Genomic DNA, 26,295 nt, shown 5'->3' with positions numbered 1-26,295 from the left:
CTCCAGGTAATGTTCCTAGGTAGAATAAACACAACGGTGCTTAACAATGACGAGGAGAACCAAAAACTGTCTTAGACACATTCAGCTTGATAGATGGTTAGAATGGCTTCTACACAGTACATATGTATTATAATCAATACATAGGTACTATATACAATACATAGGTACTATATACAATACATAGGTATTCTACACAGTACATAGGTAATCTATACAATACATAGGTATTCTACACAGTACATATGTATTCTACACAGTACATAGGTGATCTATACAATACATAGGTATTCTACACAGTACATAGGTAATCTATACAATACATAGGTATTCTACACAGTACATATGTATTCTACACAGTACATAGGTGATCTATACAATACATAGGTATTCTACACAGTACATAGGTATTCTACACAGTACATAGGTAATCTATACAATACATAGGTATTCTACACAGTACATATGTATTCTACACAGTACATAGGTGATCTATACAATACATAGGTATTCTACACAGTACATAGGTAATCTATACAATACATAGGTAATCTATACAATACATAGGTATTCTATACAATACATAGGTATTCTATACAGTACATAGGTATTCTATACAGTACATAGGTATTCTATACATAGGTATTCTACACAGTACATAGGTACTATATACAATACATAGGTATTATATACAGTACATAGGTATTCTCTGTGCTACCCGTTGCTATTACTTTTTCATACATGCTCATATCCCACTCCAGTCCAGGACCTCCCCCTCCCGGATTCTTTACCTGCGGGATTGTCTGAGACCATCCAACCGGACAGCTGATGAAACAGTGGGTTTGCACAACTGAAGAATGTCTGCACAAACACTGGAGAAGTGTGCTCTTCACGGATGAATCCTGATTTTAACTGTACTGGGCAGATTGCAGACAGCCTAGCGTGTATGGCGTCGTGTGGGCGAGCTCACAATGTCAACATTGTGAACAGAGTGCAACATAGTGGCGGTGGGGTTATGGTATGGGTAGGTATAAGCTACAGACAACAAACACAATTGCATTTTATTGATGGCAATTTGAAAGAACAGAGATACTTTGACAAGATCCTGAGGCCCGTTGCCGTGCCATTCATCCGCCTCCATCACCTCATGTTTCAGCATGATAATGCACGGCCCCATGTCGCAAGGATCTGCTGAAAATGTCCCACTTCTTCCATGGCCTGCATTCTCACCAGACGCGTCACCCAATGATCATGTTTGGAATGTTCTAAATTGACGTGTACGACAGCGTGTTCCAGTTCCCGCCAATATCCGGAAACTTTGCACAGCCGTTGAAGAGGAGTGGGACAACATTCTACAGGCCGCAATCAACAGCCTGATCAACTCTATGTGAAGGAGATGTGTCGTGCTGCATGAGGCAAATGGTGGTCACACCAGATAGTGGTTTTCTGATCCACACCCCTACCTTTTTTTAAGGTATGTGTGACCAACAGGATCTGTGTTCCCAGTCATGTGACATCCATAGAATAGTGACTAATGAATTCATTTCAATTGACTGATTTCCTCATGAACAGTAACTCAGTAAAATCTTTTGAAATGGTTGCATGTTGCTTTTCCCCTTCATTATAGAACATGGTATTTATACTGTAGACTTTGTTTGTGTTTAACTATAACAATCTTAATGAAACTCATGTCACATTTAAACATCTATGCTTTATCTCCTGTGGTTCTCACATATAAACTCAACCACACCCATAGAGCTCTCTCTCTCTCTCTCTCTCTCTCTCTCTCTCTCTCTCTCTGCTCTCTCTCTCTCTCTCTCTCTCTCTCTCTCTCTCTCTCTCTCTCTCTCTCTAAAAGAATAAAGACATAATGATGTACAAATAGTTAAAGTACAAAAGGGAAAATAAAAACACGTAAATATGGGTTGTATTTACAATGGTGTTTGTTCTTCACTGGTTGCCCTTTTCTTATGGCAACAGGTCACAAATCTTGCTGCTGTGATGTCACACTGGGGTATTTCACCCAGTAGATATGGTTTATCAAAATTGGATTTGTTTTCAAATTATTTGTGGCTCCGTGTAATCTGAGGGAAATATGTGTCTCTAATATGGTCATACATTGGTCAGGATGCTGAGTCTGTACATAGTCAAAGCTTTCTTTAAGTTTGGGTCAGTCACAGTGGTCAGGTGTTCTGCCACTGTGTACACTTGGGCCAAATAGCATTCTAGTTAGCTCTGTTTTTTTTGGTAATTTCTTTCAATGTGTCAAGTAATTCTCTTTTTTTTTCTCATGATTTAGTTGGGTCTAACTCTCTCGCTCTCTCCTTCTCTCTCCCCCCTCTCTCTCTGTATCTCTTCCTCCCCACTCCCCCTCTCTCCGGTTCAATGGAATGACTCTGCAAGGCCAATATGAGCTGTGGGTTAACAGTGTTATACAGCCGAGCTGAAGTGTATTCAAACTACCCACTCAACAAATTGAAATAGATTTTCTTGTGAAATTGCAATTGATGACATTATTCAGCCTGGTGTCTCGCGCGGTGCACAGACCAAAACATGGTGTTTTCTGTTAAAACTACAATCTGGGTTATGGCTTCTACCATCACATTTAACACACTGCAAAGAGTAGGTAAAGATTGGAACTGATCAGATTGTATTCATCCCCCTAATGATTATGGTTAGAATTGGTTGTAGAGTACTGATTCTAGATCTGTGGTTCTGGACAATGCCTCCATTGACCATATCTGCACTGTGCCAAAGAGCTCACTATTGACCCGTAGGTTCCAAAGAAGACAACCATAGTCACCAACAGAATACCAAGCATAGCAACTATCAGAATGCCAACCATAGTCACCAACAGAATACCAAGCATAGCAACTATCAGAATGCCAACCATAGTCACCAACAGAATACCAAGCATAGCAACTATCAGAATGCCAACCATAGTCACCAACAGAATACCAAGCATAGCAACTATCAGAATGCCAACCATAGTCACCAACAGAATACCAAGCATAGCAACTATCAGAATGCCAACCATAGTCACCAACAGAATACCAAGCATAGCAACTATCAGAATGCCAACCATAGTCACCAACAGAATACCAAGCATAGCAACTATCAGAATGCCAACCATAGTCACCAACAGAATACCAAGCATAGCAACTATCAGAATGCCAACCATAGTCACCAACAGAATACCAAGCATAGCAACTATCAGAATGCCAACCATAGTCACCAACAGAATACCAAGCATAGCAACTATCAGAATGCCAACCATAGTCACCAACAGAATACCAAGCATAGCAACTATCAGAATGCCAACCATAGTCACCAACAGAATACCAAGCATAGCAACTATCAGAATGCCAACCATAGTCACCAACAGAATACCAAGCATAGCAACTATCAGAATGCCAACCATAGTCACCAACAGAATACCAAGCATAGCAACTATCAGAATGCCAACCATAGTCACCAACAGACTACCAAGCATAGCAACTATCAGAATGCCAACCATAGTCACCAACAGAATACCAAGCATAGCAACTATCAGAATGCCAACCATAGTCACCAACAGAATACCAAGCATAGCAACTATCAGAATGCCAACCATAGTCACCAACAGAATACCAAGCATAGCAACTATCAGAATGCCAACCATAGTCACCAACAGAATACCAAGCATAGCAACTATCAGAATGCCAACCATAGTCACCAACAGAATACCAAGCATAGCAACTATCAGAATGCCAACCATAGTCACCAACAGAATACCAAGCATAGCAACTATCAGAATGCCAACCATAGTCACCAACAGAATACCAAGCATAGCAACTATCAGAATGCCAACCATAGTCACCAACAGAATACCAAGCATAGCAACTATCAGAATGCCAACCATAGTCACCAACAGAATACCAAGCATAGCAACTATCAGAATGCCAACCATAGTCACCAACAGAATACCAAGCATAGCAACTATCAGAATGCCAACCATAGTCACCAACAGAATACCAAGCATAGCAACTATCAGAATGCCAACCATAGTCACCAACAGAATACCAAGCATAGCAACTATCAGAATGCCAACCATAGTCACCAACAGACTACCAAGCATAGCAACTATCAGAATGCCAACCATAGTCACCAACAGACTACCAAGCATAGCAACTATCAGAATGCCAACCATAGTCACCAACAGAATACCAAGCATAGCAACTATCAGAATGCCAACCATAGTCATCAACAGAATACCAAGCATAGCAACTATCAGAATGCCAACCATAGTCATCAACAGAATACCAAGCATAGCAACTATCAGAATGCCAACCATAGTCACCAACAGAATACCAAGCATAGCAACTATCAGAATGCCAACCATAGTCACCAACAGAATACCAAGCATAGCAACTATCAGAATGCCAACCATAGTCACCAACAGAATACCAAGCATAGCAACTATCAGAATGCCAACCATAGTCACCAACAGAATACCAAGCATAGCAACTATCAGAATGCCAACCATAGTCACCAACAGAATACCAAGCATAGCAACTATCAGAATGCCAACCATAGTCACCAACAGAATACCAAGCATAGCAACTATCAGAATGCCAACCATAGTCACCAACAGAATACCAAGCATAGCAATCTATCAGAATGCCAACCATAGTCACCAACAGAATACCAAGCATAGCAACTATCAGAATGCCAACCATAGTCACCAACAGAATACCAAGCATAGCAATCTATCAGAATGCCAACCATAGTCACCAACAGAATACCAAGCATAGCAACTATCAGAATGCCAACCATAGTCACCAACAGAATACCAAGCATAGCAACTATCAGAATGCCAACCATAGTCACCAACAGAATACCAAGCATAGCAACTATCAGAATGCCAACCATAGTCACCAACAGAATACCAAGCATAGCAACTATCAGAATGCCAACCATAGTCACCAACAGAATACCAAGCATAGCAACTATCAGAATGCCAACCATAGTCACCAACAGACTACCAAGCATAGCAACTATCAGAATGCCAACCATAGTCACCAACAGAATACCAAGCATAGCAACTATCAGAATGCCAACCATAGTCACCAACAGAATACCAAGCATAGCAACTATCAGAATGCCAACCATAGTCACCAACAGAATACCAAGCATAACAACTATCAGAATGCCAACCATAGTCACCAACAGAATACCAAGCATAGCAACTATCAGAATGCCAACCATAGTCACCAACAGAATACCAAGCATAGCAACTATCAGAATGCCAACCATAGTCACCAACAGAATACCAAGCATAGCAACTATCAGAATGCCAACCATAGTCACCAACAGAATACCAAGCATAGCAACTATCAGAATGCCAACAATAGTCACCAACAGAATACCAAGCATAGCAACTATCAGAATGCCAACCATAGTCACCAACAGAATACCAAGCATAGCAACTATCAGAATGACAACCATAGTCACCAACAGAATACCAAGCATAGCAACTATCAGAATGCCAACCATAGTCACCAACAGAATACCAAGCATAGCAACTATCAGAATGCCAACCATAGTCACCAACAGAATACCAAGCATAGCAACTATCAGAATGCCAACCATAGTCACCAACAGAATACCAAGCATAGCAACTATCAGAATGCCAACCATAGTCACCAACAGAATACCAAGCATAGCAACTATCAGAATGACAACCATAGTCACCAACAGAATACCAAGCATAGCAACTATCAGAATGCCAACCATAGTCACCAACAGAATACCAAGCATAGCAACTATCAGAATGCCAACCATAGTCACCAACAGAATACCAAGCATAGCAACTATCAGAATGCCAACCATAGTCACCAACAGAATACCAAGCATAGCAACTATCAGAATGCCAACCATAGTCACCAACAGACTACCAAGCATAGCAACTATCAGAATGCCAACCATAGTCACCAACAGAATACCAAGCATAGCATCTATCAGAATGCCAACCATAGTCACCAACAGAATACCAAGCATAGCAACTATCAGAATGCCAACCATAGTCACCAACAGAATACCAAGCATAGCATCTATCAGAATGCCAACCATAGTCACCAACAGAATACCAAGCATAGCAACTATCAGAATGCCAACCATAGTCACCAACAGAATACCAAGCATAGCAACTATCAGAATGCCAACCATAGTCACCAACAGAATACCAAGCAAAGCAACTATCAGAATGCCAACCATAGTCACCAACAGAATACCAAGCATAGCAACTATCAGAATGCCAACCATAGTCACCAACAGAATACCAAGCATAGCAACTATCAGAATGCCAACCATAGTCACCAACAGAATACCAAGCATAGCAACTATCAGAATGCCAACCATAGTCACCAACAGAATACCAAGCATAGCAACTATCAGAATGACAACCATAGTCACCAACAGAATACCAAGCATAGCAACTATCAGAATGACAACCATAGTCACCAACAGAATACCAAGCATAGCAACTATCAGAATGCCAACCATAGTCACCAACAGAATACCAAGCATAGCAACTATCAGAATGCCAACCATAGTCACCAACAGAATACCAAGCATAGCAACTATCAGAATGCCAACCATAGTCACCAACAGAATACCAAGCAAAGCAACTATCAGAATGCCAACCATAGTCACCAACAGAATACCAAGCATAGCAACTATCAGAATGCCAACCATAGTCACCAACAGAATACCAAGCAAAGCAACTATCAGAATGCCAACCATAGTCACCAACAGAATACCAAGCATAGCAACTATCATAATGCCAACCATAGTCACCAACAGAATACCAAGCATAGCAACTATCAGAATGCCCAGCTTAGCAATAGCAACCATTGGAATTTCTAGCTAAGTAACAATGGGTGTTCCTGGCCAATCACCAGCCTTGGTTGAGAATTCCCAGGGGCTCTGGAAGACAACCAGCTGAGACAATGGGGAGGGGGGGTTACCATGGACACCAGATAGCACACCGGGAAGCCCAGATGTTAAGAGAGAGATCAATGGGCTGTCACTGAAAAAGCACCTATGCAGCACACACACACAGAAAATCCCAAACACACAAAGGCAGTGTTAATGAGAGGCTGAGCTCCGTCTCTCAGTGCTGAGGTTGACTTGTGAGGCCTGTACAATGGGACTAGCAGACCGCCATTAGCCGTGTGCTTCACATTCACCATCAGTCTGTGTTTCAAAGTCCATCTGACTCCTTTGATCTGTTTCATTTACAGCCACCACTGAAGAATCCTCTACTGCAGTCACTCAGATACATTGACAACCCAGAGGTGGCCAGAGCTGCTGCACTGTGAAGTGTGTGTGTGTGTGTGTGTGTCTTACCTATCAGTTCTTTGTTTCTGACGTCCAGGGCCATATTCCTGAGCGCGGTGGCCACGGCACACACCACACGGTCATTGTCTATCCTCAACAACTCCACCAGGATAGGAAGACCCTTCTCCTTACGCACCGCTGCCCGGATATACACTGACCACTGGAGAGAGATGAGAGAGGGAAGAGTTAGACTGACGGACCACTGGAGAGAGACGACAGAGGGGGAGGAGTTAGACTGACGGACCACTGGAGAGAGATGAGAGAGGGGGAGGAGTTAGACTGACGGACCACTGGAGAGAGATGAGAGAGGGGGAGGAGTTAGACTGACGGACCACTGGAGAGAGATGAGAGAGGGGGAGGAGTTAGACTGACGGACCACTGGAGAGAGACGAGAGAGGGGGAGGAGTTAGTCTGACGGACCACTGGAGAGAGATGAGGAAGTGTTACACTAACGGAACACTGGAGAGGGAGGAGAGGGGGAAGAGTTAGACTGACGGACCACTGGAGAGGGAGGACAGGGGGAAGAGTTAGACTGACGTACCACTGGAGAGGGAGGAGAGGGGGAAGAGTTAGACTGACGGACCACTGGAGAGAGATGAGGAAGTGTTACACTAACGGAACACTGGAGAGGGAGGAGAGGGGGAAGAGTTAGACTGACGGACCACTGGAGAGGGAGGAGAGGGGGAAGAGTTAGACTGACGTACCACTGGAGAGGGAGGAGAGGGGGAAGAGTTAGACTGACGGACCACTAGAGAGGGAGGAGAGAGTGGGAGGAGTTAGATTGACTGACCAACAACAAGAGATAGAGGGGGATGAGTTAGACTGACAGACCACTGGAGAGACACGGGGGAAGAATTACACTAACGGTCCCACAACTAGTGTGAGAGAGAGAGCGAGAGAAAGGGAAGGATTAGACTGACAAACAGGAGGGGGAATAGTAAGACAGATGCACCACTGGAGAGAGAGGGGAAGAGTTAGACTGATGCACCACTGGAGAGAGAGGGGGAAGAGTTAGACTGATGCACCACTGGAGAGAGAGGGGGAAGAGTTAGACTGATGCACCACTGGAGAGAGAGGGGGGAGAGTTAGACTGATGCACCACTGGAGAGAGAGGGGGAACACTTAGACTGATGCACCACTGGAGAGAGAGGGGGAAGAGTTAGACTGATGCACCACTGGAGAGAGAGGGGGGACACTTAGACTGATGCACCACTGGAGAGAGAGGGGGGACACTTAGACTGATGCACCACTGGAGAGAGAGGGGGAAGAGTTAGACTGATGCACCACTGGAGAGAGAGGGGGGACACTTAGACTGATGCACCACTGGAGAGAGAGGGGGGACACTTAGACTGATGCACCACTGGAGAGAGAGGGGGGACACTTAGACTGATGCACCACTGGAGAGAGAGGGGCAGCACTTAGACTGATTCACCACTGGAGAGAGAGGGGGAACACTTAGACTGATGCACCACTGGAGAAGGAGGGGGAACACTTAGACTGATGTACCACTGGAGAGAGAGGGGGACGACTTAGACTGATGCACCACTGGAGAGAGAGGGGAGAGAGTTAGACTGATGCACCACTGGAGAGAGAGGGGGAAGAGTTAGACTGATGCACCACTGGAGAGAGAGGGGGAAGAGTTAGACTGATGCACCACTGGAGAGAGAGGGGGAACACTTAGACTGATGCACCACTGGAGAGAGAGGGGGAACACTTAGACTGGTGCACCACTGGAGAGAGACGGGGAACACTTAGACTGATGCACCACTGGAGAGAGAGGGGGAAGACTTAGACTGATGCACCACTGGAGAGAGAGGGGGAAGAGTTAGACTGACTCCCCCCTGCAAAGAGAACAGGAGACAGACTAATGGAGCACCATACCTTCCAGGTGCCTGCAGCCAGGTTCTGCAGCGCTCCAGCCGCCCCCTCCAGTGTATCAGAGTTGGAGCACTCTGACAGCAGGGTGAGGTAGGGCTTCACTATGGACGGGTGCCATAACATCTGGACTCCTTTAGGAGGGTCAGCTGAGTCTGGGAGAGGACCTACACCGTCCCACTGGAGGAGAGGGGAGAGAGGTTGTGGGGGTAAGGAAACAGGAAGGATGATGACAGAAAAAGGGAGATAAAGATAGGGAAGGAGAGAGCGAGGTCAAGAATCATACCATGATGTACATCCCGTAAAGTATTCTTTCTCCACAGCTATTTCAGTGGCGTTCATAAGCAATGTATATGTTTCCCACTTCTGTAGGCAGCACACCATCCTAGCAACAGACTCTGACTCTATATGCTATAGATAGACAACTTTTCTCTTTGATCAAACAATCAAAGAGGTGCCCTTTATGTTTTCAGCAGAATTCTGCCATAGTTCCCTACATCTTCACAAGTGGAGGCTCTACAGGCAGGATGCATGTTCTATAGATTATCATCCCCCGAGAGGTTTTATGATAGAAGATCTTCAAAACAGAAATACAACTGAAGCAGGGAAGAGAATACGCCCTAACATTTCTGAAAATGGCGAAAACTTTTTGGAGACATTTTGTGTTTTTCACTGTTTACAACTACTGTAGAGTGAATGAGAGTTGAACTGTTGGGACAAAGCCATCATTTCTTGTGAGGAACAGACAATTGGTTCTTGGGAAGGCATCTGAGTGAATTGTTAAGCAGCAGTAGTGATTGGAGTGTGTTGGAGGAAAGAAAAGTTTGAAAAACATATAGCAAATAGAAATGAAAACTGGATGGTGTTCAGAGATAGATGGGAGGGGTTGAGTGGAGCTTAAGGATGGGACAAAAAAACGACCAAAAGATAACTATTGTAAAATATACTGTGTCTGTAAAATGTATATAGTATGTTTAAGCTGGAAGTAGAAGGCCAAGTGTTAATGTTTATTAGTTTACTCCAGTTGGGGGAGGGGTGGTAGGGTTAGGAGAAAATAATAAAGGGAAATATATTAAAATATATATATATACAGTATATATAATTGTATATACAGTCCCAGTCAAAAGTTTGGACACACCTACTCATTCAAGGGTTTTTGTTTACTTTACTATTTTATACATTGTAGAATAATAGTGAAGACATCAAAACTATGAAATAACACATGGAATCATGTAGTAACCAAAAAAGTGTTAAACAAATCAAAATATGTTTTAGATTTTAGATTCTTCAAAGTAGCCACCCTTTGCCTTGATGACAGCTTTGCACATTCTTGGTTTTCTCTCAACCAGCACCATGTGTGCCTTGTTAAAAGTTCATTTGTGTAATTTCTTTCCTTCTTAATGCGTTTGAGCCAATCAGTTGTGTTGTGACAAGGTAGTGTTGGTGTACAGATGATATCCCTATTTGGCAAATGACCAAGTCCATATTATGGCAAGAGCAGCTCAAATAAGCAAAGAGAAACGACAGTCCAGTTTCTTCAACAGCAGTCGCAAAACCATCAAGAGCTATTATTAAACTGGCTCTCATGAGGACCGCCACAGGAAAGGAAGACCCAGAGTTAACTCTGCTGCAGAGGATAAGTTTATTAGAGTTACCAGCCTCAGAAATTGCATCCCAAGTAAATGCTTCACAGAGTTCAAGTAACAGACACATCTCAACATCAACTGTTCAGGGGAGACTGTGTGAATCAGGCCTTCATGGTCGAATTGTGGCAAAGAAACCACTACTAAAGGACACCAATAAGAAGAAGAGACTTGCTTGGGCCAAGAAACATGCAGAGTAGGTGAACGGATGATCTCCGCATCGTGGCTCCCACCGTGAAGCATGGTGGAGGAGGTGTGATGGTGTGGAGGTGCTTTGCTGGTGACACTGTCAGTGGTTTCTTTAGAATCCAAGGCACACTTAACCAGCATGGCTACCACAGCATTCTGCAGCGATATGCCATCCCATCTGGTTTGCACTTAGTGGGACTATCATTTGTTTTTCAACAGGACAATAACCCAACACACCTCCAGCCTGTGTAAGGGCTATTTGACCATGAAGGTGAGTGATGGAGTGCTGCATCAGATGACCTGGCCTCCACAATCACCCGACTTCAACCCAAATGAGATGGTTTGGGATGAGTTGGACCGCAGAGTGAAGGAAAAGCAGCCAACAACTGCTCAGCATATTTGGGAACTCCTTCAAGACTGTTGGAAAAGCATTCCAGGTGAAGCTGGTTGAGAGAATGCCAAGAGTGAGCAAAGCTGTTATCAAGGCAAAGGGTGGCTACTTTGATTTCTTAACGTTTTTGCTTACTACGTGATTCCATATGTGTTATTTCATAGTTTTGATTTCTTCACTATTATTCTACAATGTAGAAAATAGTACAAATAAAGAATGACCCTTGAATGAGTAGGCGTCTCCAAACTTTTGACTGGTACTGTAAAAAATAAAGGTTTGAACCAACAGAAAAAGAGATACAAGTTTACACATACTAAAATAGTTTAGGATCTTTAATGTTCTCTGTTTGAATCTTTTGCTTTGATTCCCTTAAGAACATTCCTGCAGTGAACAAGTGATATGGCTTGGAGGAAGCTATCTGCACTGTCTGTCTGCACTGTCTTTCTGCACTGTCTGTCTGCACTGTCTGTCTGTACTGTCTGTCAGTCTGCACTGTATGTCTGTCTGTCTGCACTGTATGTCTGTCTGCACTGTATGTCTGTCTGCCTGGACTGCCTGTCTGTCTGCCTGGACTGCCTGTCTGTCTGCCTGGACTGTCTGTCTTTCTGCACTGTCTGTGTTGTGTAACATGGTTGGTTATTCTTCCACTTAAGAAATATCTATTTTTTTATGTATTCCAAATGGTTTGTTGAATGGTTACAGATTGGGAGAGATCGCCATTGTCAATTCTTCCTGATAATTATATACAGGTGGTAGGGGCACGTTCCAAAGCACTTTGCTCTAATATCAACATATGAACACGTTTATTATGCACATATGTGTGTCTACACTGTGTGATAGAGTCTCTCTCTCTCTCTCTCTCTCTCTCTCTCTCTCTCTCTCTCTCTCTCTCTCTCTCTCTCTCTCTCTCTCTCTCTCTCTCTCTCTCTCTCTCTAACATCCCACCTGCTATCTCTCTCTCTCTCTCTCTCTCTCTCTCTCTCTCTCTCTCTCTGTGTATAACGTCCCACCTGCTATCTCTCTCTCTCTCTGTGTATAACGTCCCACCTGCTATCTCTCTCTCTCTCTGTGTATAACGTCCCACCTGCTATCTCTCTCTCTCTCTCTCTCTCTGTGTATAACGTCCCACCTGCTATCTCTCTCTCTCTCTCTCTCTCTCTCTCTCTCTCTCTCTGTGTATAACGTCCCACCTGCTATCTCTCTCTCTCTCTGTGTATAACGTCCCACCTGCTATCTCTCTCTCTCTCTCTCTCTCTCTCTCTCTCTCTCTCTCTCTCTCTCTCTCTCTCTCTCTGTGTATAACGTCCCACCTGCTATCTCTCTCTCTCTCTGTGTATAACGTCCCACCTGCTACCTCTCTCTCTCTCTCTGTGTATAACTTCCCCACCTGGTCCTGTCCCTTCTTCTTCTTCTTCTTCTTGCCCCAGCAGCCTGAGGTCTCTCCGTCACGTCCGTTGGCATCACACAGGAGACCGTCTAGCTCCTCTGAACCCAGCTGTTGGCCCTGGGACGTCTCCGCTGCCAGTCGGTAGGACAGGTTACGCAGGATACACACACAGTTCTCTATGGTCTACAGGAGAGGCAGAGGAGCTAGAACATTTATCCTACAAATGAGCTAACTTCCCACACAAATATAACTTCCCACAAGAGCTAACTTCCCACACAAATATAACTTCCCACAAGATCTAACTTCCCACACAAATATAACTTCCCACAAGAGCTAACTTCCCACACAAATATAACTTCCCACAAGAGCTAACTTCCCACCCTGCCAAAATGTGGGTGTGTGTGTGTGTGAAGGGGCATTTAAAAGGAAGAGTGCCCAATTCCATCCATGAATCGTGATGTACTCTAACTTTTAAATGATATTAAAGAAATTCTTTCAAATGAGGAATAATGACTGAGCCTGAAGCATCGTATCAAGCTCCATTTAACATGGTGTCAGAAGAGGACACATCCGAAACAGCAGAGGGGTGTGTGTGTGTGTGTGTGTGTGTGTGTGTGTGTGTGTGTGTGTGTGTGTGTGTGTGTGTGTGTGTGCGCGTGTGCATCTGTGAAGTATCACTCATATACGTGGCGTATGGGAGGAATATGGAATGTAAACCACTTGGAAATAACGAAGAAAAATCATGAATCATCTCAGACGACTCTGTCCGTTTTATAGAAGAGTCTCTCAGACTGATAATTTACACAAAAAACAATAATGAATGTAATTGAACATAATACTCTGACTGACTAAATGCTTTCAACGACATTACAGACGTAATACAGACACCAAGTCGCTTCAACTAGATCCAATAAGAACAGACCTTGGGCCTGATCTGTTAGAACTGTTAGAGGAGTCAAGAAGAGAGTTACATTCCTCTGAAAACATCACAGGTAAACAACTCCAGAGGTAAACAACAGGTAAACAACTCCACAGCTAAACAACAGGTAAACAACTCCAGAGGTAAACAACAGGTAAACAACTCCAGAGGTAAACAACAGGTAAACAACTCCAGAGGTAAACAACAGGTAAACAACTCCAGAGGTAAACAACAGGTAAACAACTCCAGAGGTAAACAACAGGTAAACAACTCCAGAGGTAAACAACAGGTAAACAACTCCAGAGGTAAACAACAGGTAAACAACTCCACAGCTAAACAACAGGTAAACAACTCCACAGCTAAACAACAGGTAAGCAACTCCACAGCTAAACAACAGGCAAACAACTCCACAGCTAAACAACAGGTAAACAACTCCACAGGTAAACAACAGATAAACAACTCCACAGGTAAACAACTCCACAGGTAAACAACAGGTAAACAACTCCAGAGGAAAACAACAGGTAAACAACTCCACAGGTAAACAACAGGTAAACAACTCCAGAGGTAAACAACAGGTAAACAACTCCAGAGGTAAACAACAGGTAAACAACTCCACAGCTAAACAACAGGTAAACAACTCCACAGCTAAACAACAGGTAAACAACTCCACAGCTAAACAACAGGTAAACAACTCCACAGCTAAACAACAGGTAAACAACTCCACAGGTAAACAACAGGTAAACAACTCCACAGGTAAACAACAGATAAACAACTCCACAGGTAAACAACTACACAGGTAAACAACAGGTAAACAACTCCAGAGGAAAACAACAGGTAAACAACTCCAGAGGTAAACAACAGGTAAACAACAGGTATACAACTCCACAGCTAAACAACAGGTAAACAACAGGTATACAACTCCACAGCTAAACAACAGGTAAACAACTCCACAGCTAAACAACAGGTAAACAACTCCAGAGGAAAACAACAGGTAAACAACTCCACAGGTAAACAACAGGTAAACACAGGTAAACAACTCCAGAGGTAAACAACATGTAAACAACTCCAGAGGAAAACAACAGGTAAACAACTCCACAGGTAAACAACAGGTAAACACAGGTAAACAACTCCAGAGGTAAACAACTCCAGAGGTAAACAAGAGGTACACAACTCCAGAGGTAAAAACAGGTATACAACTCCACAGCTAAACAACAGGTAAACAACCCCTGAGGAAAAAAAAGGTAAACAACTCGAGGTAAACAACTCCAGAGGTAAACAACAGGTAAACAACTCCAGAGGTAAACAACAGGTAAACAACTCCAGAGGTAAACAACAGGTAAACAACTCCAGAGGTAAACAACAGGTAAACAACTCCAGAGGTAAACAACAGGTAAACAACTCCAGAGGTAAACAACAGGTAAACAACTCCAGAGGTAAACAACAGGTAAACAACTCCAGAGGTAAACAACAGGTAAACAACTCCAGAGGTAAACAACAGGTAAACAACTCCAAAGGTAAACAACAGGTAAACAACTCCAGAGGTAAACAACAGGTAAACAACTCCACAGGTAAACAACAGGTAAACAACTCCACAGGTAAACAACAGGTAAACACAGGTAAACAACTCCAGAGGTAAACAACAGGTAAACAAGAGGTACACAACTCCAGTGGTAAAAAACAGGTATACAACTCCACAGGTAAACAACAAGTGAACAACTCCACAGCTAAACAACAGGTAAACAACCCATGAGGAAAACAACAGGTAAACAACTACAAAGGTAAACAACAGGTAAACAACTCCAGAGGTAAACAGCAGGTAAACAACTCCACAGGTAAACAGGTAAACACAGGTAAACAACTCCAGAAGTAAACAACAAGTGAACAACTCCACAGCTAAACAACAGGTAAACAACCCCTGAGGAAAACAACAGGTAAACAACTACAAAGGTAAACAACAGGTAAACAACTTCAGAGGCAAACAGCAGGTAAACAACTCCACAGGTAAACAACAGGTAAACACAGGTAAACAACTCGAGGTAAACAACTCCAGAGGTAAACAACATGTAAACAACCCCTGAGGAAAACAGCAGGTAAACAACTACAAAGGTAAACAACAGGTAAACAACTCCACAGGTAAACAACTCCAGAGGTAAACAACAGGTAAACAACTCCAGAAGTAAACAACAGGTAAACATCTCCAGAGGTAAACAACAGGTAAACAACTCCAGATGTAAACAACAGGTGAACAACTCCACAGGTAAATAACAGGTAAACATCTCCAGAGGTAAACAACAGGTAAACAACCCCAGAGGTAAACAACAGGTAAATAACAGGTAAACATCTCCAGAGGTAAACAACAGGTAAACAACTCCACAGGTAAACAATTCCAGAGGTAAACAACAAGTAAACAACTCCACAGGTAAACAACTCCAGAGGTAAACAACATGTAAACAACTCCACAGGTAAACAACTCCAGAGGTAAACAACTCCACATGTAAACAAATCCAGAGGTAAACAACAGGTAAACAACAGGTAAACAACATATTTAATTCCCTTTAATTTCCCTTTTTGAACAGAGTGACAGGATAAAGGTAGAGAAAGAAAGTGGGTATGAAATAGAAAGACAGAATAGAGGAAGAAAGAAAGAGAGACCAGGAGGACAGAAAGTCCACAAAAAGAATGAAAAGTGTCACCCTGTCTGTGTCTGCTAATAACTTGACAATGGCCATTGGCCCAAGTGCTTGCCAATCAATCATTATTACTGGGGAGACACCAGAGCTCTCCTATGATTGGGCAGACAGCAGAGATGGGTGGGATGTTAGACAATGATTAAGAAATGCCATTTAGAGAGACTGCGCTGCAGCAACCTTGAGAAGGTAGCCATGCACAAAGCTCTTTATCTACTATTGAACTGATGGACACACACACACACACACACACAAACACAACACACACAAACACAACACACACACACAAACACCTTGCTGTCAATGTCGTTGCTGCCCAAAGCGGTCTGTATGACGTAGAGGAGAGCGTCTGTCAGTCCGTCACACTCTCTCATCCTCCTCCTGGCCTCCTCTCCTGCAGAACTCACGTTCCTGAAACACAGAAGGATGTGGACAGGTCAGACAGTGTGTGGGATCTGAGACCAACGTGACTCTCTATAACATTGGGAATGATTTTATACGAAGAATCAAGCCAGAATAAAAGTGTCGGTGTGTTATTGATAATGTGTGTGTCTGCGTGCCACATTATGTGCATGCAAACCTGCATGTATGTGTGTATGAGTGTCAGTATCTGTCTCAGCCAGGTACCCATGGGGCTGAAGCCGTCTGAACCACGCACCATGCAATCTCCCATTGGATAATAATACACAATACATATATTACCTGGCTCTGTTTACAGCACGTTCAGAGCCTAATCAATTGTAACATTTCATTCAATACAATTCCCAGATGACAGAGGCAGAAATGTATCTATTTGCCAGAGTAACACATCTCCCTCTCTCTTCAAAGTGGAATATTCATAAAGGCATTAGCAACATGTCATTGAAGCTGTATTGATAATTCTGGGTATTAATGTTCCATGCTGTTCATTTTCTTTATGATTTTGGGTATATTGGCTTATTAAATATTCAACATCGCTGGCCACCACTGTTTTGACTTCCTACTTATGAATGTTTTGATTTTACAAAACCTCTACTTATGAATGTTTTGATTTTACAAAACCTCTACTTATGAATGCTATGTATTTAACTTCTGTGTGTTACAGTATGCACCAAGCAAGTTTCCTTAATTTGAAAGCTTGCTATTTCCACAGGCTACTTCATAACAAGGGTTACGAGACAAGGCAGAAGGGTGAGTTGTGGGTCAGGTTAGGGGGGGAGAAGAGGAGACAGGGGTATGCAGGACAGGGAAGATGGTCCTGTACGTACACTATATATACAAAAGCTTGTGGACAACCGCTAATGGGGATCCTAATAAAATACCAACATTTGTGGATTTGGCTATTTCAGCCACACCCGTTGCTGACAGGTGTATAACATCGAGCACACAGCCATGCAATCTCCATAGACAAAGATTGGTAGTAGAATGGCCTTACTGAAGAGCTCAGTGACTATCAACATGACACTGTCATAGGATGCCACCATTCCAACAAGTCAGTTCGAGATGTTTGACGAGCAGGTGTCCGCATACCTTTGGTCATGTAGTGTATGAATTAATTAAGCCATTTATCAGTCAGGAAAATGAAGTGAGAGCAGAATCCATCATCCTATCAGAGTGTACTGAAGCCAATCATGTGTCTCAGTTATTAGCAGACAGACAGTCAGCTCTGGGCTTTGTGTTAACACTAAAGCTCAAGTCATCTCCTCTGCTCTCTGAATATCAAACATACATATTATCAGGGTTGGGAGTAACGCAGTGGTGGGCCGTCAGGGCCTGCAAGGCCTTCTCTGCTGGCCTAAACATCATCAGAATATAATTTTTTTTAAAATATATTTTCCCACAAATATGTATTAAATTATTCCCCAGAGTAAGAGTTATACTCTTCATTTCATAGCTTTCCTCTTGGTTGCACTGCTTCCAGCCCCAGGTTGAGATTTGGAGGGCTGTTCTTTATGTTAGATCTTTTATCCAATCATATTCAGCCATCATGTGTTGCCAGGGGTCTAAAATCTGCCCTCAGGCCTTCAGAATCAACAGTGCGGGCGCTTGTAGCTTATAGTGAATGGAAATGAAAATTTAGTGTCAACCAATCAGCTTTAGAGTTGGCTATTGTACGCCTGCTGGTTGGCTCCAGTGTTACACAGGAGCCAGCTAGCAGGCGTAGTGCGTGCACGTCTTTTGATTGGATTACCAATATTGAGAGGCAGGTCCTATGGAGATCTAGGAAACTGAATTTGATAAACAAATTAATTTGCGTACTACTAAGCTGTTTTTTCAACCCACAATGGCGGAAGGAGGAGAAGATATCGATTTGGTCGAGGATATAATTATAACGCCATTCTCAAGACGAACTTTTCAAGAAAAGTTAGACATTGTAAGGAGAGGTCGCCCGACGCCACAAAGCCTGTCACAGGCGGGAAAGGGCTTCGTTCGCTCGCCACTTTCAAAGTTTCAACTACGAGCGCTGTCAATGGCTCACAGGCTCCTTGGCTCCGAGAAGCACTGCAAACTGTACTGCTGGGAATGCCTATTATTTGCAAGTGATCGATTTGGTGTTTGGAGCCACACTGGCTTTGCAAACTTGAGTTGTCTAACCAAGGCAGCAACGAGACACCAAAGTACGGCTGGGCACTAACAAGCAATGGTGCTTTTGAAAACTTTTGGGGACACCGGAGTGGATCTACAGCTCAAAGAACAAGCGCGCAGGGCAACGGAGCTGCACAATGAAAAGGTGAAGGGAAATATTGAAAAGACTCATTGATTGTGTCATGTTTTTGGGTAAACACTGTTAACCCAAAAATGTCAATTTGTCAATTTCAAGGTGACGCAACGCCTGGTTATACTGCGTTTCTGTCTAAATGTATAGTGTCTAGAGCCATGGCATCATAATGATGGTAATAAGAGGTGGATTAATTCGGGTGGGACTGTGTAGTACCTCACTGAAGGCCCAGGCCCCAGGCCCACGGCACGCCACTGGAGTAATGGATTACATGTAATACGTTACATGTTAGGGATTACAAAAAAATGGTAACTGCAATCCGTTACGTTACAGGCAAAAATATTGTAATCAGATTACAGATACTTTTGAGAAACTAGATGATTAATTCGAGGATTACTTTTAAATTTAGAAAGGATGTTTGCGGAAAAAAAACATTTGACACTGTTTTCTCAATGACATTCAAATCAGCATTGATAAAAGGCGCAAGTTTAAGTTTGTTCCACGTGAGCGAGTCTGACCACAAGTCAGAGACCACTATGATGACACACCAAATGTGTTTGATGGATTGTGGGAAAAGAGCAGGAATAGGCTTTTGTAGGCTACAGTCCAAGCTATGTCTTCCAATGGTGCGACTGCTGTCGGCATCAAAAGATTATCCAACTTGAATAAACGCATGGAGGTAAGGATGACAGCAGTGGTGTAGTCTACGACGATACGGATATCACTTATTATTGATATCTACATAGCGTATTAATGTGAATCACACTGCTGCTCTCTCATTTAGCTATTTGTGCTTTACAGATTGTGGTTGTTGTGGACGGCTGTTCACTAATCTAAATGTGTATTTCAACCCAATAATGGTTGAATTCAAGAAGTTTAAGCTGCCTGTCAATCATTGTTTTTGTAACCAGTGGACAGCCAGTGTAAAACGCGCTCTTGCAACAGCTGCATAGTGCGGATCCCAGCCTATGGAATAAAAGTGGGGCTTTTTTTTCCTTCAGTAGTTCTCAAAGCATGCCATTCCATGACCGCAGCATTTATTTTCACCCTGAATCAATGAGCCCAATCAGTCCTCCATGACAACAACATCTTAAAAAACAAAGTAGGCTGGCTAATAAATCCTTAGTTTTGGTGTCAAGCTCAGGTAAAACAATTTGGCTGATCTATACTTCCATATTTCCAAGTCCTATTCTTGAAGATCAAGGGGTATAACATTTATTGGAATGACTGGAATTCTGATAGACTTTAGTTCGCTGTAAAACACTTAAAAAAATCGGAAATATTGGCTGGATTCACAAGATGTTTATCTTTCATTTTCTGTACACCATGTATTTTTCATAAATGTTTTATGATGAGTATTTATGTATTTCACGTTGCTCTCTGTAATTATTCTGGTTGCTTTGGTGCTATTTGTGATGGTAGCTGCAATGTAAAACTATGATTTATACCTCAAATATGCACAATTTTTGTTATAAGACTGTCATCTGATGAAGTTGTTTCTTGGTTAGTGACTAATTATATCTCTATTTGGTCGGTTTTGTGATAGCTACCTATGCAGTAGAAACATGGTGAAAATATGCGGTTGAGTCTTTGGCTATTGTGGTTAGCTAATAGAAATACATATCGTGTTTTCGCTGTAAAACATTTTAAAAATCAGAAATGATGGCTGGATTCACAAGATGTTTATCTTTCATTTGCTGTATTGGACTTGTGATTTCATGAAAATTATATTATATGATATCCCTGTCGCGTTAGGCTAGGCAATGCTAGTCAGCTTTTTTGATGAGGAGGATCCCGGATCCGGGAGAGAGAAGTGGTAGAGGTTTTAAGGGGGAAAGTAATCTAAAAGTAACTGGATGTAATCAGATTACGTTACTGAGTTTGGGTAATCCAAAAGTCACATTACTGATTACAATTTTGGACAGGTAACTAATAACTGTAACGGATTACATTTGGAAAGTAACCATGCCAACCCTGCATATTATACAGTAGAATACAGACCCATAGACGCACTCTGGTTTCGCTGTCAACCGACACGTTAGTTCTGCCTGATTTAAACTCTGATATCAATATCAATTCACTTCAAGTACATTATTGGGATTAATCTGAAATAAGTCTGACACCTTGTTTTGATCATTTACGAATGAAACTGAATGCACTCACTAACTGTAAGTCACTCTGGATGAGAGCGTCTGCTATATTACTAAAATCTACAGTACATATGCTGATTCATCAACCTGATCAACCGCAAACCTTATTCATATTCAAACACTCACATTTGATTATTCAAATACTCTATCATTGCTATGCAACAGTCTTGTTTTTGAGTAGAGATGGGTTATAAACAGTGTGTTTCCATTCATAGCCAGCTTGGTGTGTGCGTGGGAAGACATCTAGTTTAATTGAAGCTGTAAGGATACACGCACGCACGCACGCACGCACGCACGCACGCACGCACGCACGCACGCACGCACGCACGCACGCACACACACACACACACACACACACACTTTTAATACAGCAGAGAGGACACAGCCCTGGTCTCACCCTCTCTCCTTCTGCTGTGGGTTGGTTGTCAATAGAGCCTATCATGAGATCCACCAGGAGTAAGACACGTAGACCATTGTCTAAACTTTCATTAACATGGCTGCAGAGCTGTCATAGTTCAGAGTTCACACTGATTTAGTCACGTCTCAAGTGCTAATTATAATGTGAGCGATCCCCCTAGGAACATGGGCCAAAGCTTGCTGATTCCTGGTTTAATGAAAGGTTGAGAAACAATGTTGAGGAACATGGTGGTGTGGAATGTGTAATAAGCTAGAAACAGACTGTATGGTCTCTAACGTGACATATTCAGCCAACGTCCCAATCTGATATATGACACTTTCACTATGGTAGAGAGACAATAGAGAGGCTCGATTTCTGTAGAAGCACTTTGTGACACCTGCTGTTGTTAAAAAGGGCTCTATTAATACATTTGATTGATTGATTGACAATACTGGTAGAGTCTGATCCACAGGCACACACTGTCTGTCTAAATTACACCGCTATCAACTGAGAGAGAGAGGGAGGAATAGAGAAAGGGGAGAGAAGAGAGAGAGAGAGGGGAGAGAGGAGAGAGAAAGGGGGGAGAGAGAGAGAAAAATAGAGAAAGGGGAGAGAGGAGAGAGAGAAAATAGAGAAAGGGGCGAGAGGAGAGAGAGAGAAAATAGAGAAAGGGGAGAGGGGCGAGAGAGAGAGAGAGGGGAGAGAGAGAGAGAGGTCATGATCAGATGAACTCCTGCATTTCTTTGCATGTTCTTAAAAAAAGATAGATTTAGAGTTAGATAAACTTGGATTTATTTGTCAGGACATATACAGGATGCTACCCTCTACAACATAACCTTCACTATGTCACCAGGACATATACAGGATACTACCCTCCAGTCCAAATCAAAACTCAAAACCTACACCCTGATTTTGGACGGAATTACGGAATCAATCAAGATTATTATTCCAACGCTATACAGCAAATGCTCTGGAAAACAAAAGAAACCTGAAAACACCATCCAACCTGAAACTGAGTGAGTAATGTTTAGTCTGAAGCAAAATTCTATTTCCAAAAGCCAAGAACAAAAATGCATTACATTACTTTATAAGGGGCGGCAGGGTAGCCTAGTGGTTAGAGCGTTGGACTAGTAACCGAAAGGTTGCAAGTTCAAATCCCCGAGCTGACAAGGTACAAATCTGTCGTTCTGCCCCTGAACAGGCAGTTAACCCACTGTTCCTAGGCCGTCATTGAAAATAAGAATTTGTTCTTAACTGACTTGCCTAGTAAAATAAAAGAAATAAGGACTGAAGGCTAAATTAATGCTGCCAAGCTTGATACAACTTCAATTAGCACTGATGTGTCAAGTGAGAGGTGTCAAAGCCCTTTAGCCCAACAATGGCAGGAGAGTGGAACAGTCTACTCCAACCAAATGGAGAGGCCTTAGAAGCTGCCTCCCGCTGTTCAGAGGTAATTAAAATAGAGTACTCTGTGCATGTTAAGAATGATAAGGCAAGAAAATATCACAAAATGAAGCAACACTTTTTGCTGACTCAGCAACCTCATCTTCCAAATCAAATCAAATCAAATCTTATTGGTCACATACACATGGTTAGCAGACGTTAATGCGAGTGTAGCGAAATGCTTGTGCTTCTAGTTCCGACCGTGTAGTAATATCTAACAAGTAATCGAACAATTTCACAACAACTACCTTATACACACAAGTGTAAAGGAATGATTAAGAATATGTGCATATAAATATATGGATGAGCAATGGCCGAACGGCATAGTCAAGATGCAGTAGATGGATTAGAGTACAGTATATACATATGAGATGAGTAATGTAAACATTATATGAAGTGGCATTGTTTAAGTGACTAGTGATACATTTATTACATCAAATTATAAATTATTAAAGTGGCTAGAGATTGACTCTGTATGTTGGCAGCAGCCCCTCAATGTTAGTGATGGCTGTTTAACAGTCTGATGAGATAGAAGCTGTTTTTCAGTCTCTCAGTCTCTCGCTGTCTTTCAGTCTCTTTGATGCACCTGTACTGACATCGCCTTCTGGATGATAGCGGGGTGAACAGGCAGTGGCTCGGGTGATTGTTGTCCTTGATGATCTTTTTGGCCTTCCAGTGACATCGGGTGGTGTAGGTGTCCTGGAGGACAGGTAGTTTGCCCCGGGTGATGCGTTGTGCAGACCTCACTACCCTCTGGAGAGCCTTACGGTTGTGGGCGGAGCAGTTGCCATACCAGGCAGTGATACAGCCCGACAGGATGCTCTCGATTGTGCATCTGTAAAAGTTTGCGAGTGTTTTTGGAGACAAGCCATATTTCTTCAGCCTCCTGAGGTTGGCTGTTGCGCCTTCTTCACCACGCTGTCTGTGTGGGTGGACCATTTCAGTTTGTCCATGATGTGTACGCCGAGGAACTAAAAACTTTCCACCTTCTCCACTACTGTCCCGTCAATGTGGATAAGGGGGTGCTGCCTCTGCTGTTTCCTGAAGTCCACGATCAGCTCCTTTGTTTGGTTGACGTTGATTGAGAGGTTGACGTTGATTGACACCACACTCCAAGTGCCCTCACCTCCTCCCTGTAGGCCGTCTCGTCATTGTTGGTAATCAAGCCTACCACTGTAGTGTCGTCTGCAAACTTGATGATTGAGTTGGAGGCGTGCATGGCCACGCAGTCTTGGGTGAACAGGGAGTACAGGAGAGGGCTGAGAACGCACCCTTGTGGGGCCCCAGTGTTGAGGATCAGCGAGCTGGAGATGTTGTTTCCTACCCTCACCACCTGGGGGCGGCCTGTCAGAAAGTCCAGGACCCAGTTGCACAGGGCGGGGTCGAGATCCAGGGTCTCGAGCTTATTGACGAGTTTGGAGGGTACTATGGTGTTGAATGCTGAGCTGTAATCGATTAACAGCATTCTTACATAGGTATTCCTCTTGTCCAGATGGGTTAGGGCAGTGTGCAGTGTGATTGCGATTGCGTCGTCTGTGGACCTATTGGGGCGGTAAACAAATTGGAGTGGGTCTAGGGTGTCAGGTAGGGTGGAGGTGATATGATCCTTAACTAGTCTCTCAAAGCACTTCATGATGACGGAAGTGAGCTCTACGGGGCGATAGACGTTTAGCTCAGTTCACCTTAGCTTTCTTGGGAAAAGGAACAATGGTGACCCTCTTGAAGCATTTGGGAACAGCAGACAGGGATAGAGATTGATTGAATATGTCCATAAACATACCAGCCAGCTGGTCTGCGCATGCTCTGAGGACACGGCTAGGGATGCCGTCGAGGGTTAACAGGTTTAAATGTTTTACTCCCGTTAGCTGCGGTGAAGGAAAGCCCACAGGTTTTGATAGCGGGCCGTGTCAGTGGCACTGTATTGTCCTCAAAGCGAGAAAATAAGTTGTTTAGTTGGTCTAGAGGCAAGACATCGGTGTTCGCGACGGGGCTGGTTTTCTTTTTGTAGTCCGTGATTGACTGTAGACCCTGCCACATACCTCTTGTGTCTGAGCCGTTGAATTGCGACTCTACTTTGTCTCTATACTGACGCTTAGCTTGTTTGATTGCCTTGCGGAGGGAATAGCTACATTGTTTGTATTCGGTTATGTTTCCGGTCGCCTTGCCATGATTAAAAGCAGTGGTTCGCGCTTTCAGTTCTGCACGAATGCTGCCATCAATCCACGGTTTCTGGTTGGGGAAGATTTTAATATTCACCATGGATACCACATCACCGATGCACTTGCTAATAAACTCGCTCACCGAATCAGCGTATACAATGTTATTGTCCGATGCTATTCGGAACATATCCCACAAACAATCCCCTGACATGGCACAGTGCTATATTAACACACTACCCCTCTTTTAAGAGAGGGGGTGTTAACGAGGGGTGGAAACTCAGGATACTAGACAACGAGGACTCTGAGTCAGCTAATATAAATCTCTACAACTAGGGTCACCCAGCCACATAATAATACACACAGGCACAAACGACCTGAGAACACAGCAGGAAAGGGTGGCCACAGCACTGAAGGGAGTGATTGAGAAAACGTCCTCTACTTTCCCCAACGCACAAGTGGTCATCTCCACCTTGCTACCACGAAAAGACTTCCACCCTGCTACCATACAGCGGGTAAACGCAAGTATTTCCCGTGACTGTGCCTCAAAACCAAATGTTTTCCTGGCACACCACTCAAACCCTGGACGATCTGAGAGACAAGGCAAGATGGGCATTCTATGCCATCAAAAGGAACTTAAAATTCGACATACCAATTAGGATCTGGCTAAAAATACTTCAAATCGGTTATAGAACCCATTGCCCTTTATGGTTGTGAGGTCTGGGGTCCGCTCACCAACCAAGAATTCACAAAATGGGACAAACACCAAATTGAGACTCCGAATACAGAATTCTGTAAAAATATCCTTTGTGTACAACGTAGAACACCAAATAATGCATGCAGAGCAGAATTAGGCCGATACCCACTAATTATCAAAATCCAAAAAAGAGCCATTAAATTCTACAACCACCTAAAAGGAAGCGATTCCCAAACCTTCCATAACAAAGCCATCACCTACAGAGAGATGAACCTGGAAAAGAGTC

The 26,295-nt window shown here is 43.1% G+C and overlaps 1 protein-coding gene across 1 annotated transcript in view; it reads right to left on the bottom strand.

Moving 5' to 3' along the window:
* LOC120050489 (catenin delta-2-like) overlaps positions 1-26,295 on the bottom strand; it is a 363,309-nt gene that overhangs the window by 83,704 nt on the left and 253,310 nt on the right. The window contains exons 15-18 of the mRNA XM_038997076.1: positions 16,762-16,879; positions 12,863-13,045; positions 9,259-9,432; positions 7,387-7,537 (exon numbers count right to left, since the gene is read on the bottom strand). Of these exons, the coding sequence (XP_038853004.1) occupies positions 7,387-7,537; positions 9,259-9,432; positions 12,863-13,045; positions 16,762-16,879 (626 nt within the window). The remainder of the gene's footprint in view (positions 1-7,386; positions 7,538-9,258; positions 9,433-12,862; positions 13,046-16,761; positions 16,880-26,295) is intronic.

The sequence above is a fragment of the Salvelinus namaycush genome, chromosome 7 (genome assembly GCF_016432855.1).
Source record: "Salvelinus namaycush isolate Seneca chromosome 7, SaNama_1.0, whole genome shotgun sequence".
In the NCBI taxonomy this organism is placed as follows: Eukaryota; Metazoa; Chordata; class Actinopteri; order Salmoniformes; family Salmonidae; genus Salvelinus; species Salvelinus namaycush.
The sequence above is the reverse complement of the archived record's forward strand: the minus strand, read 5'-3'. Positions and strand labels throughout refer to the sequence as shown.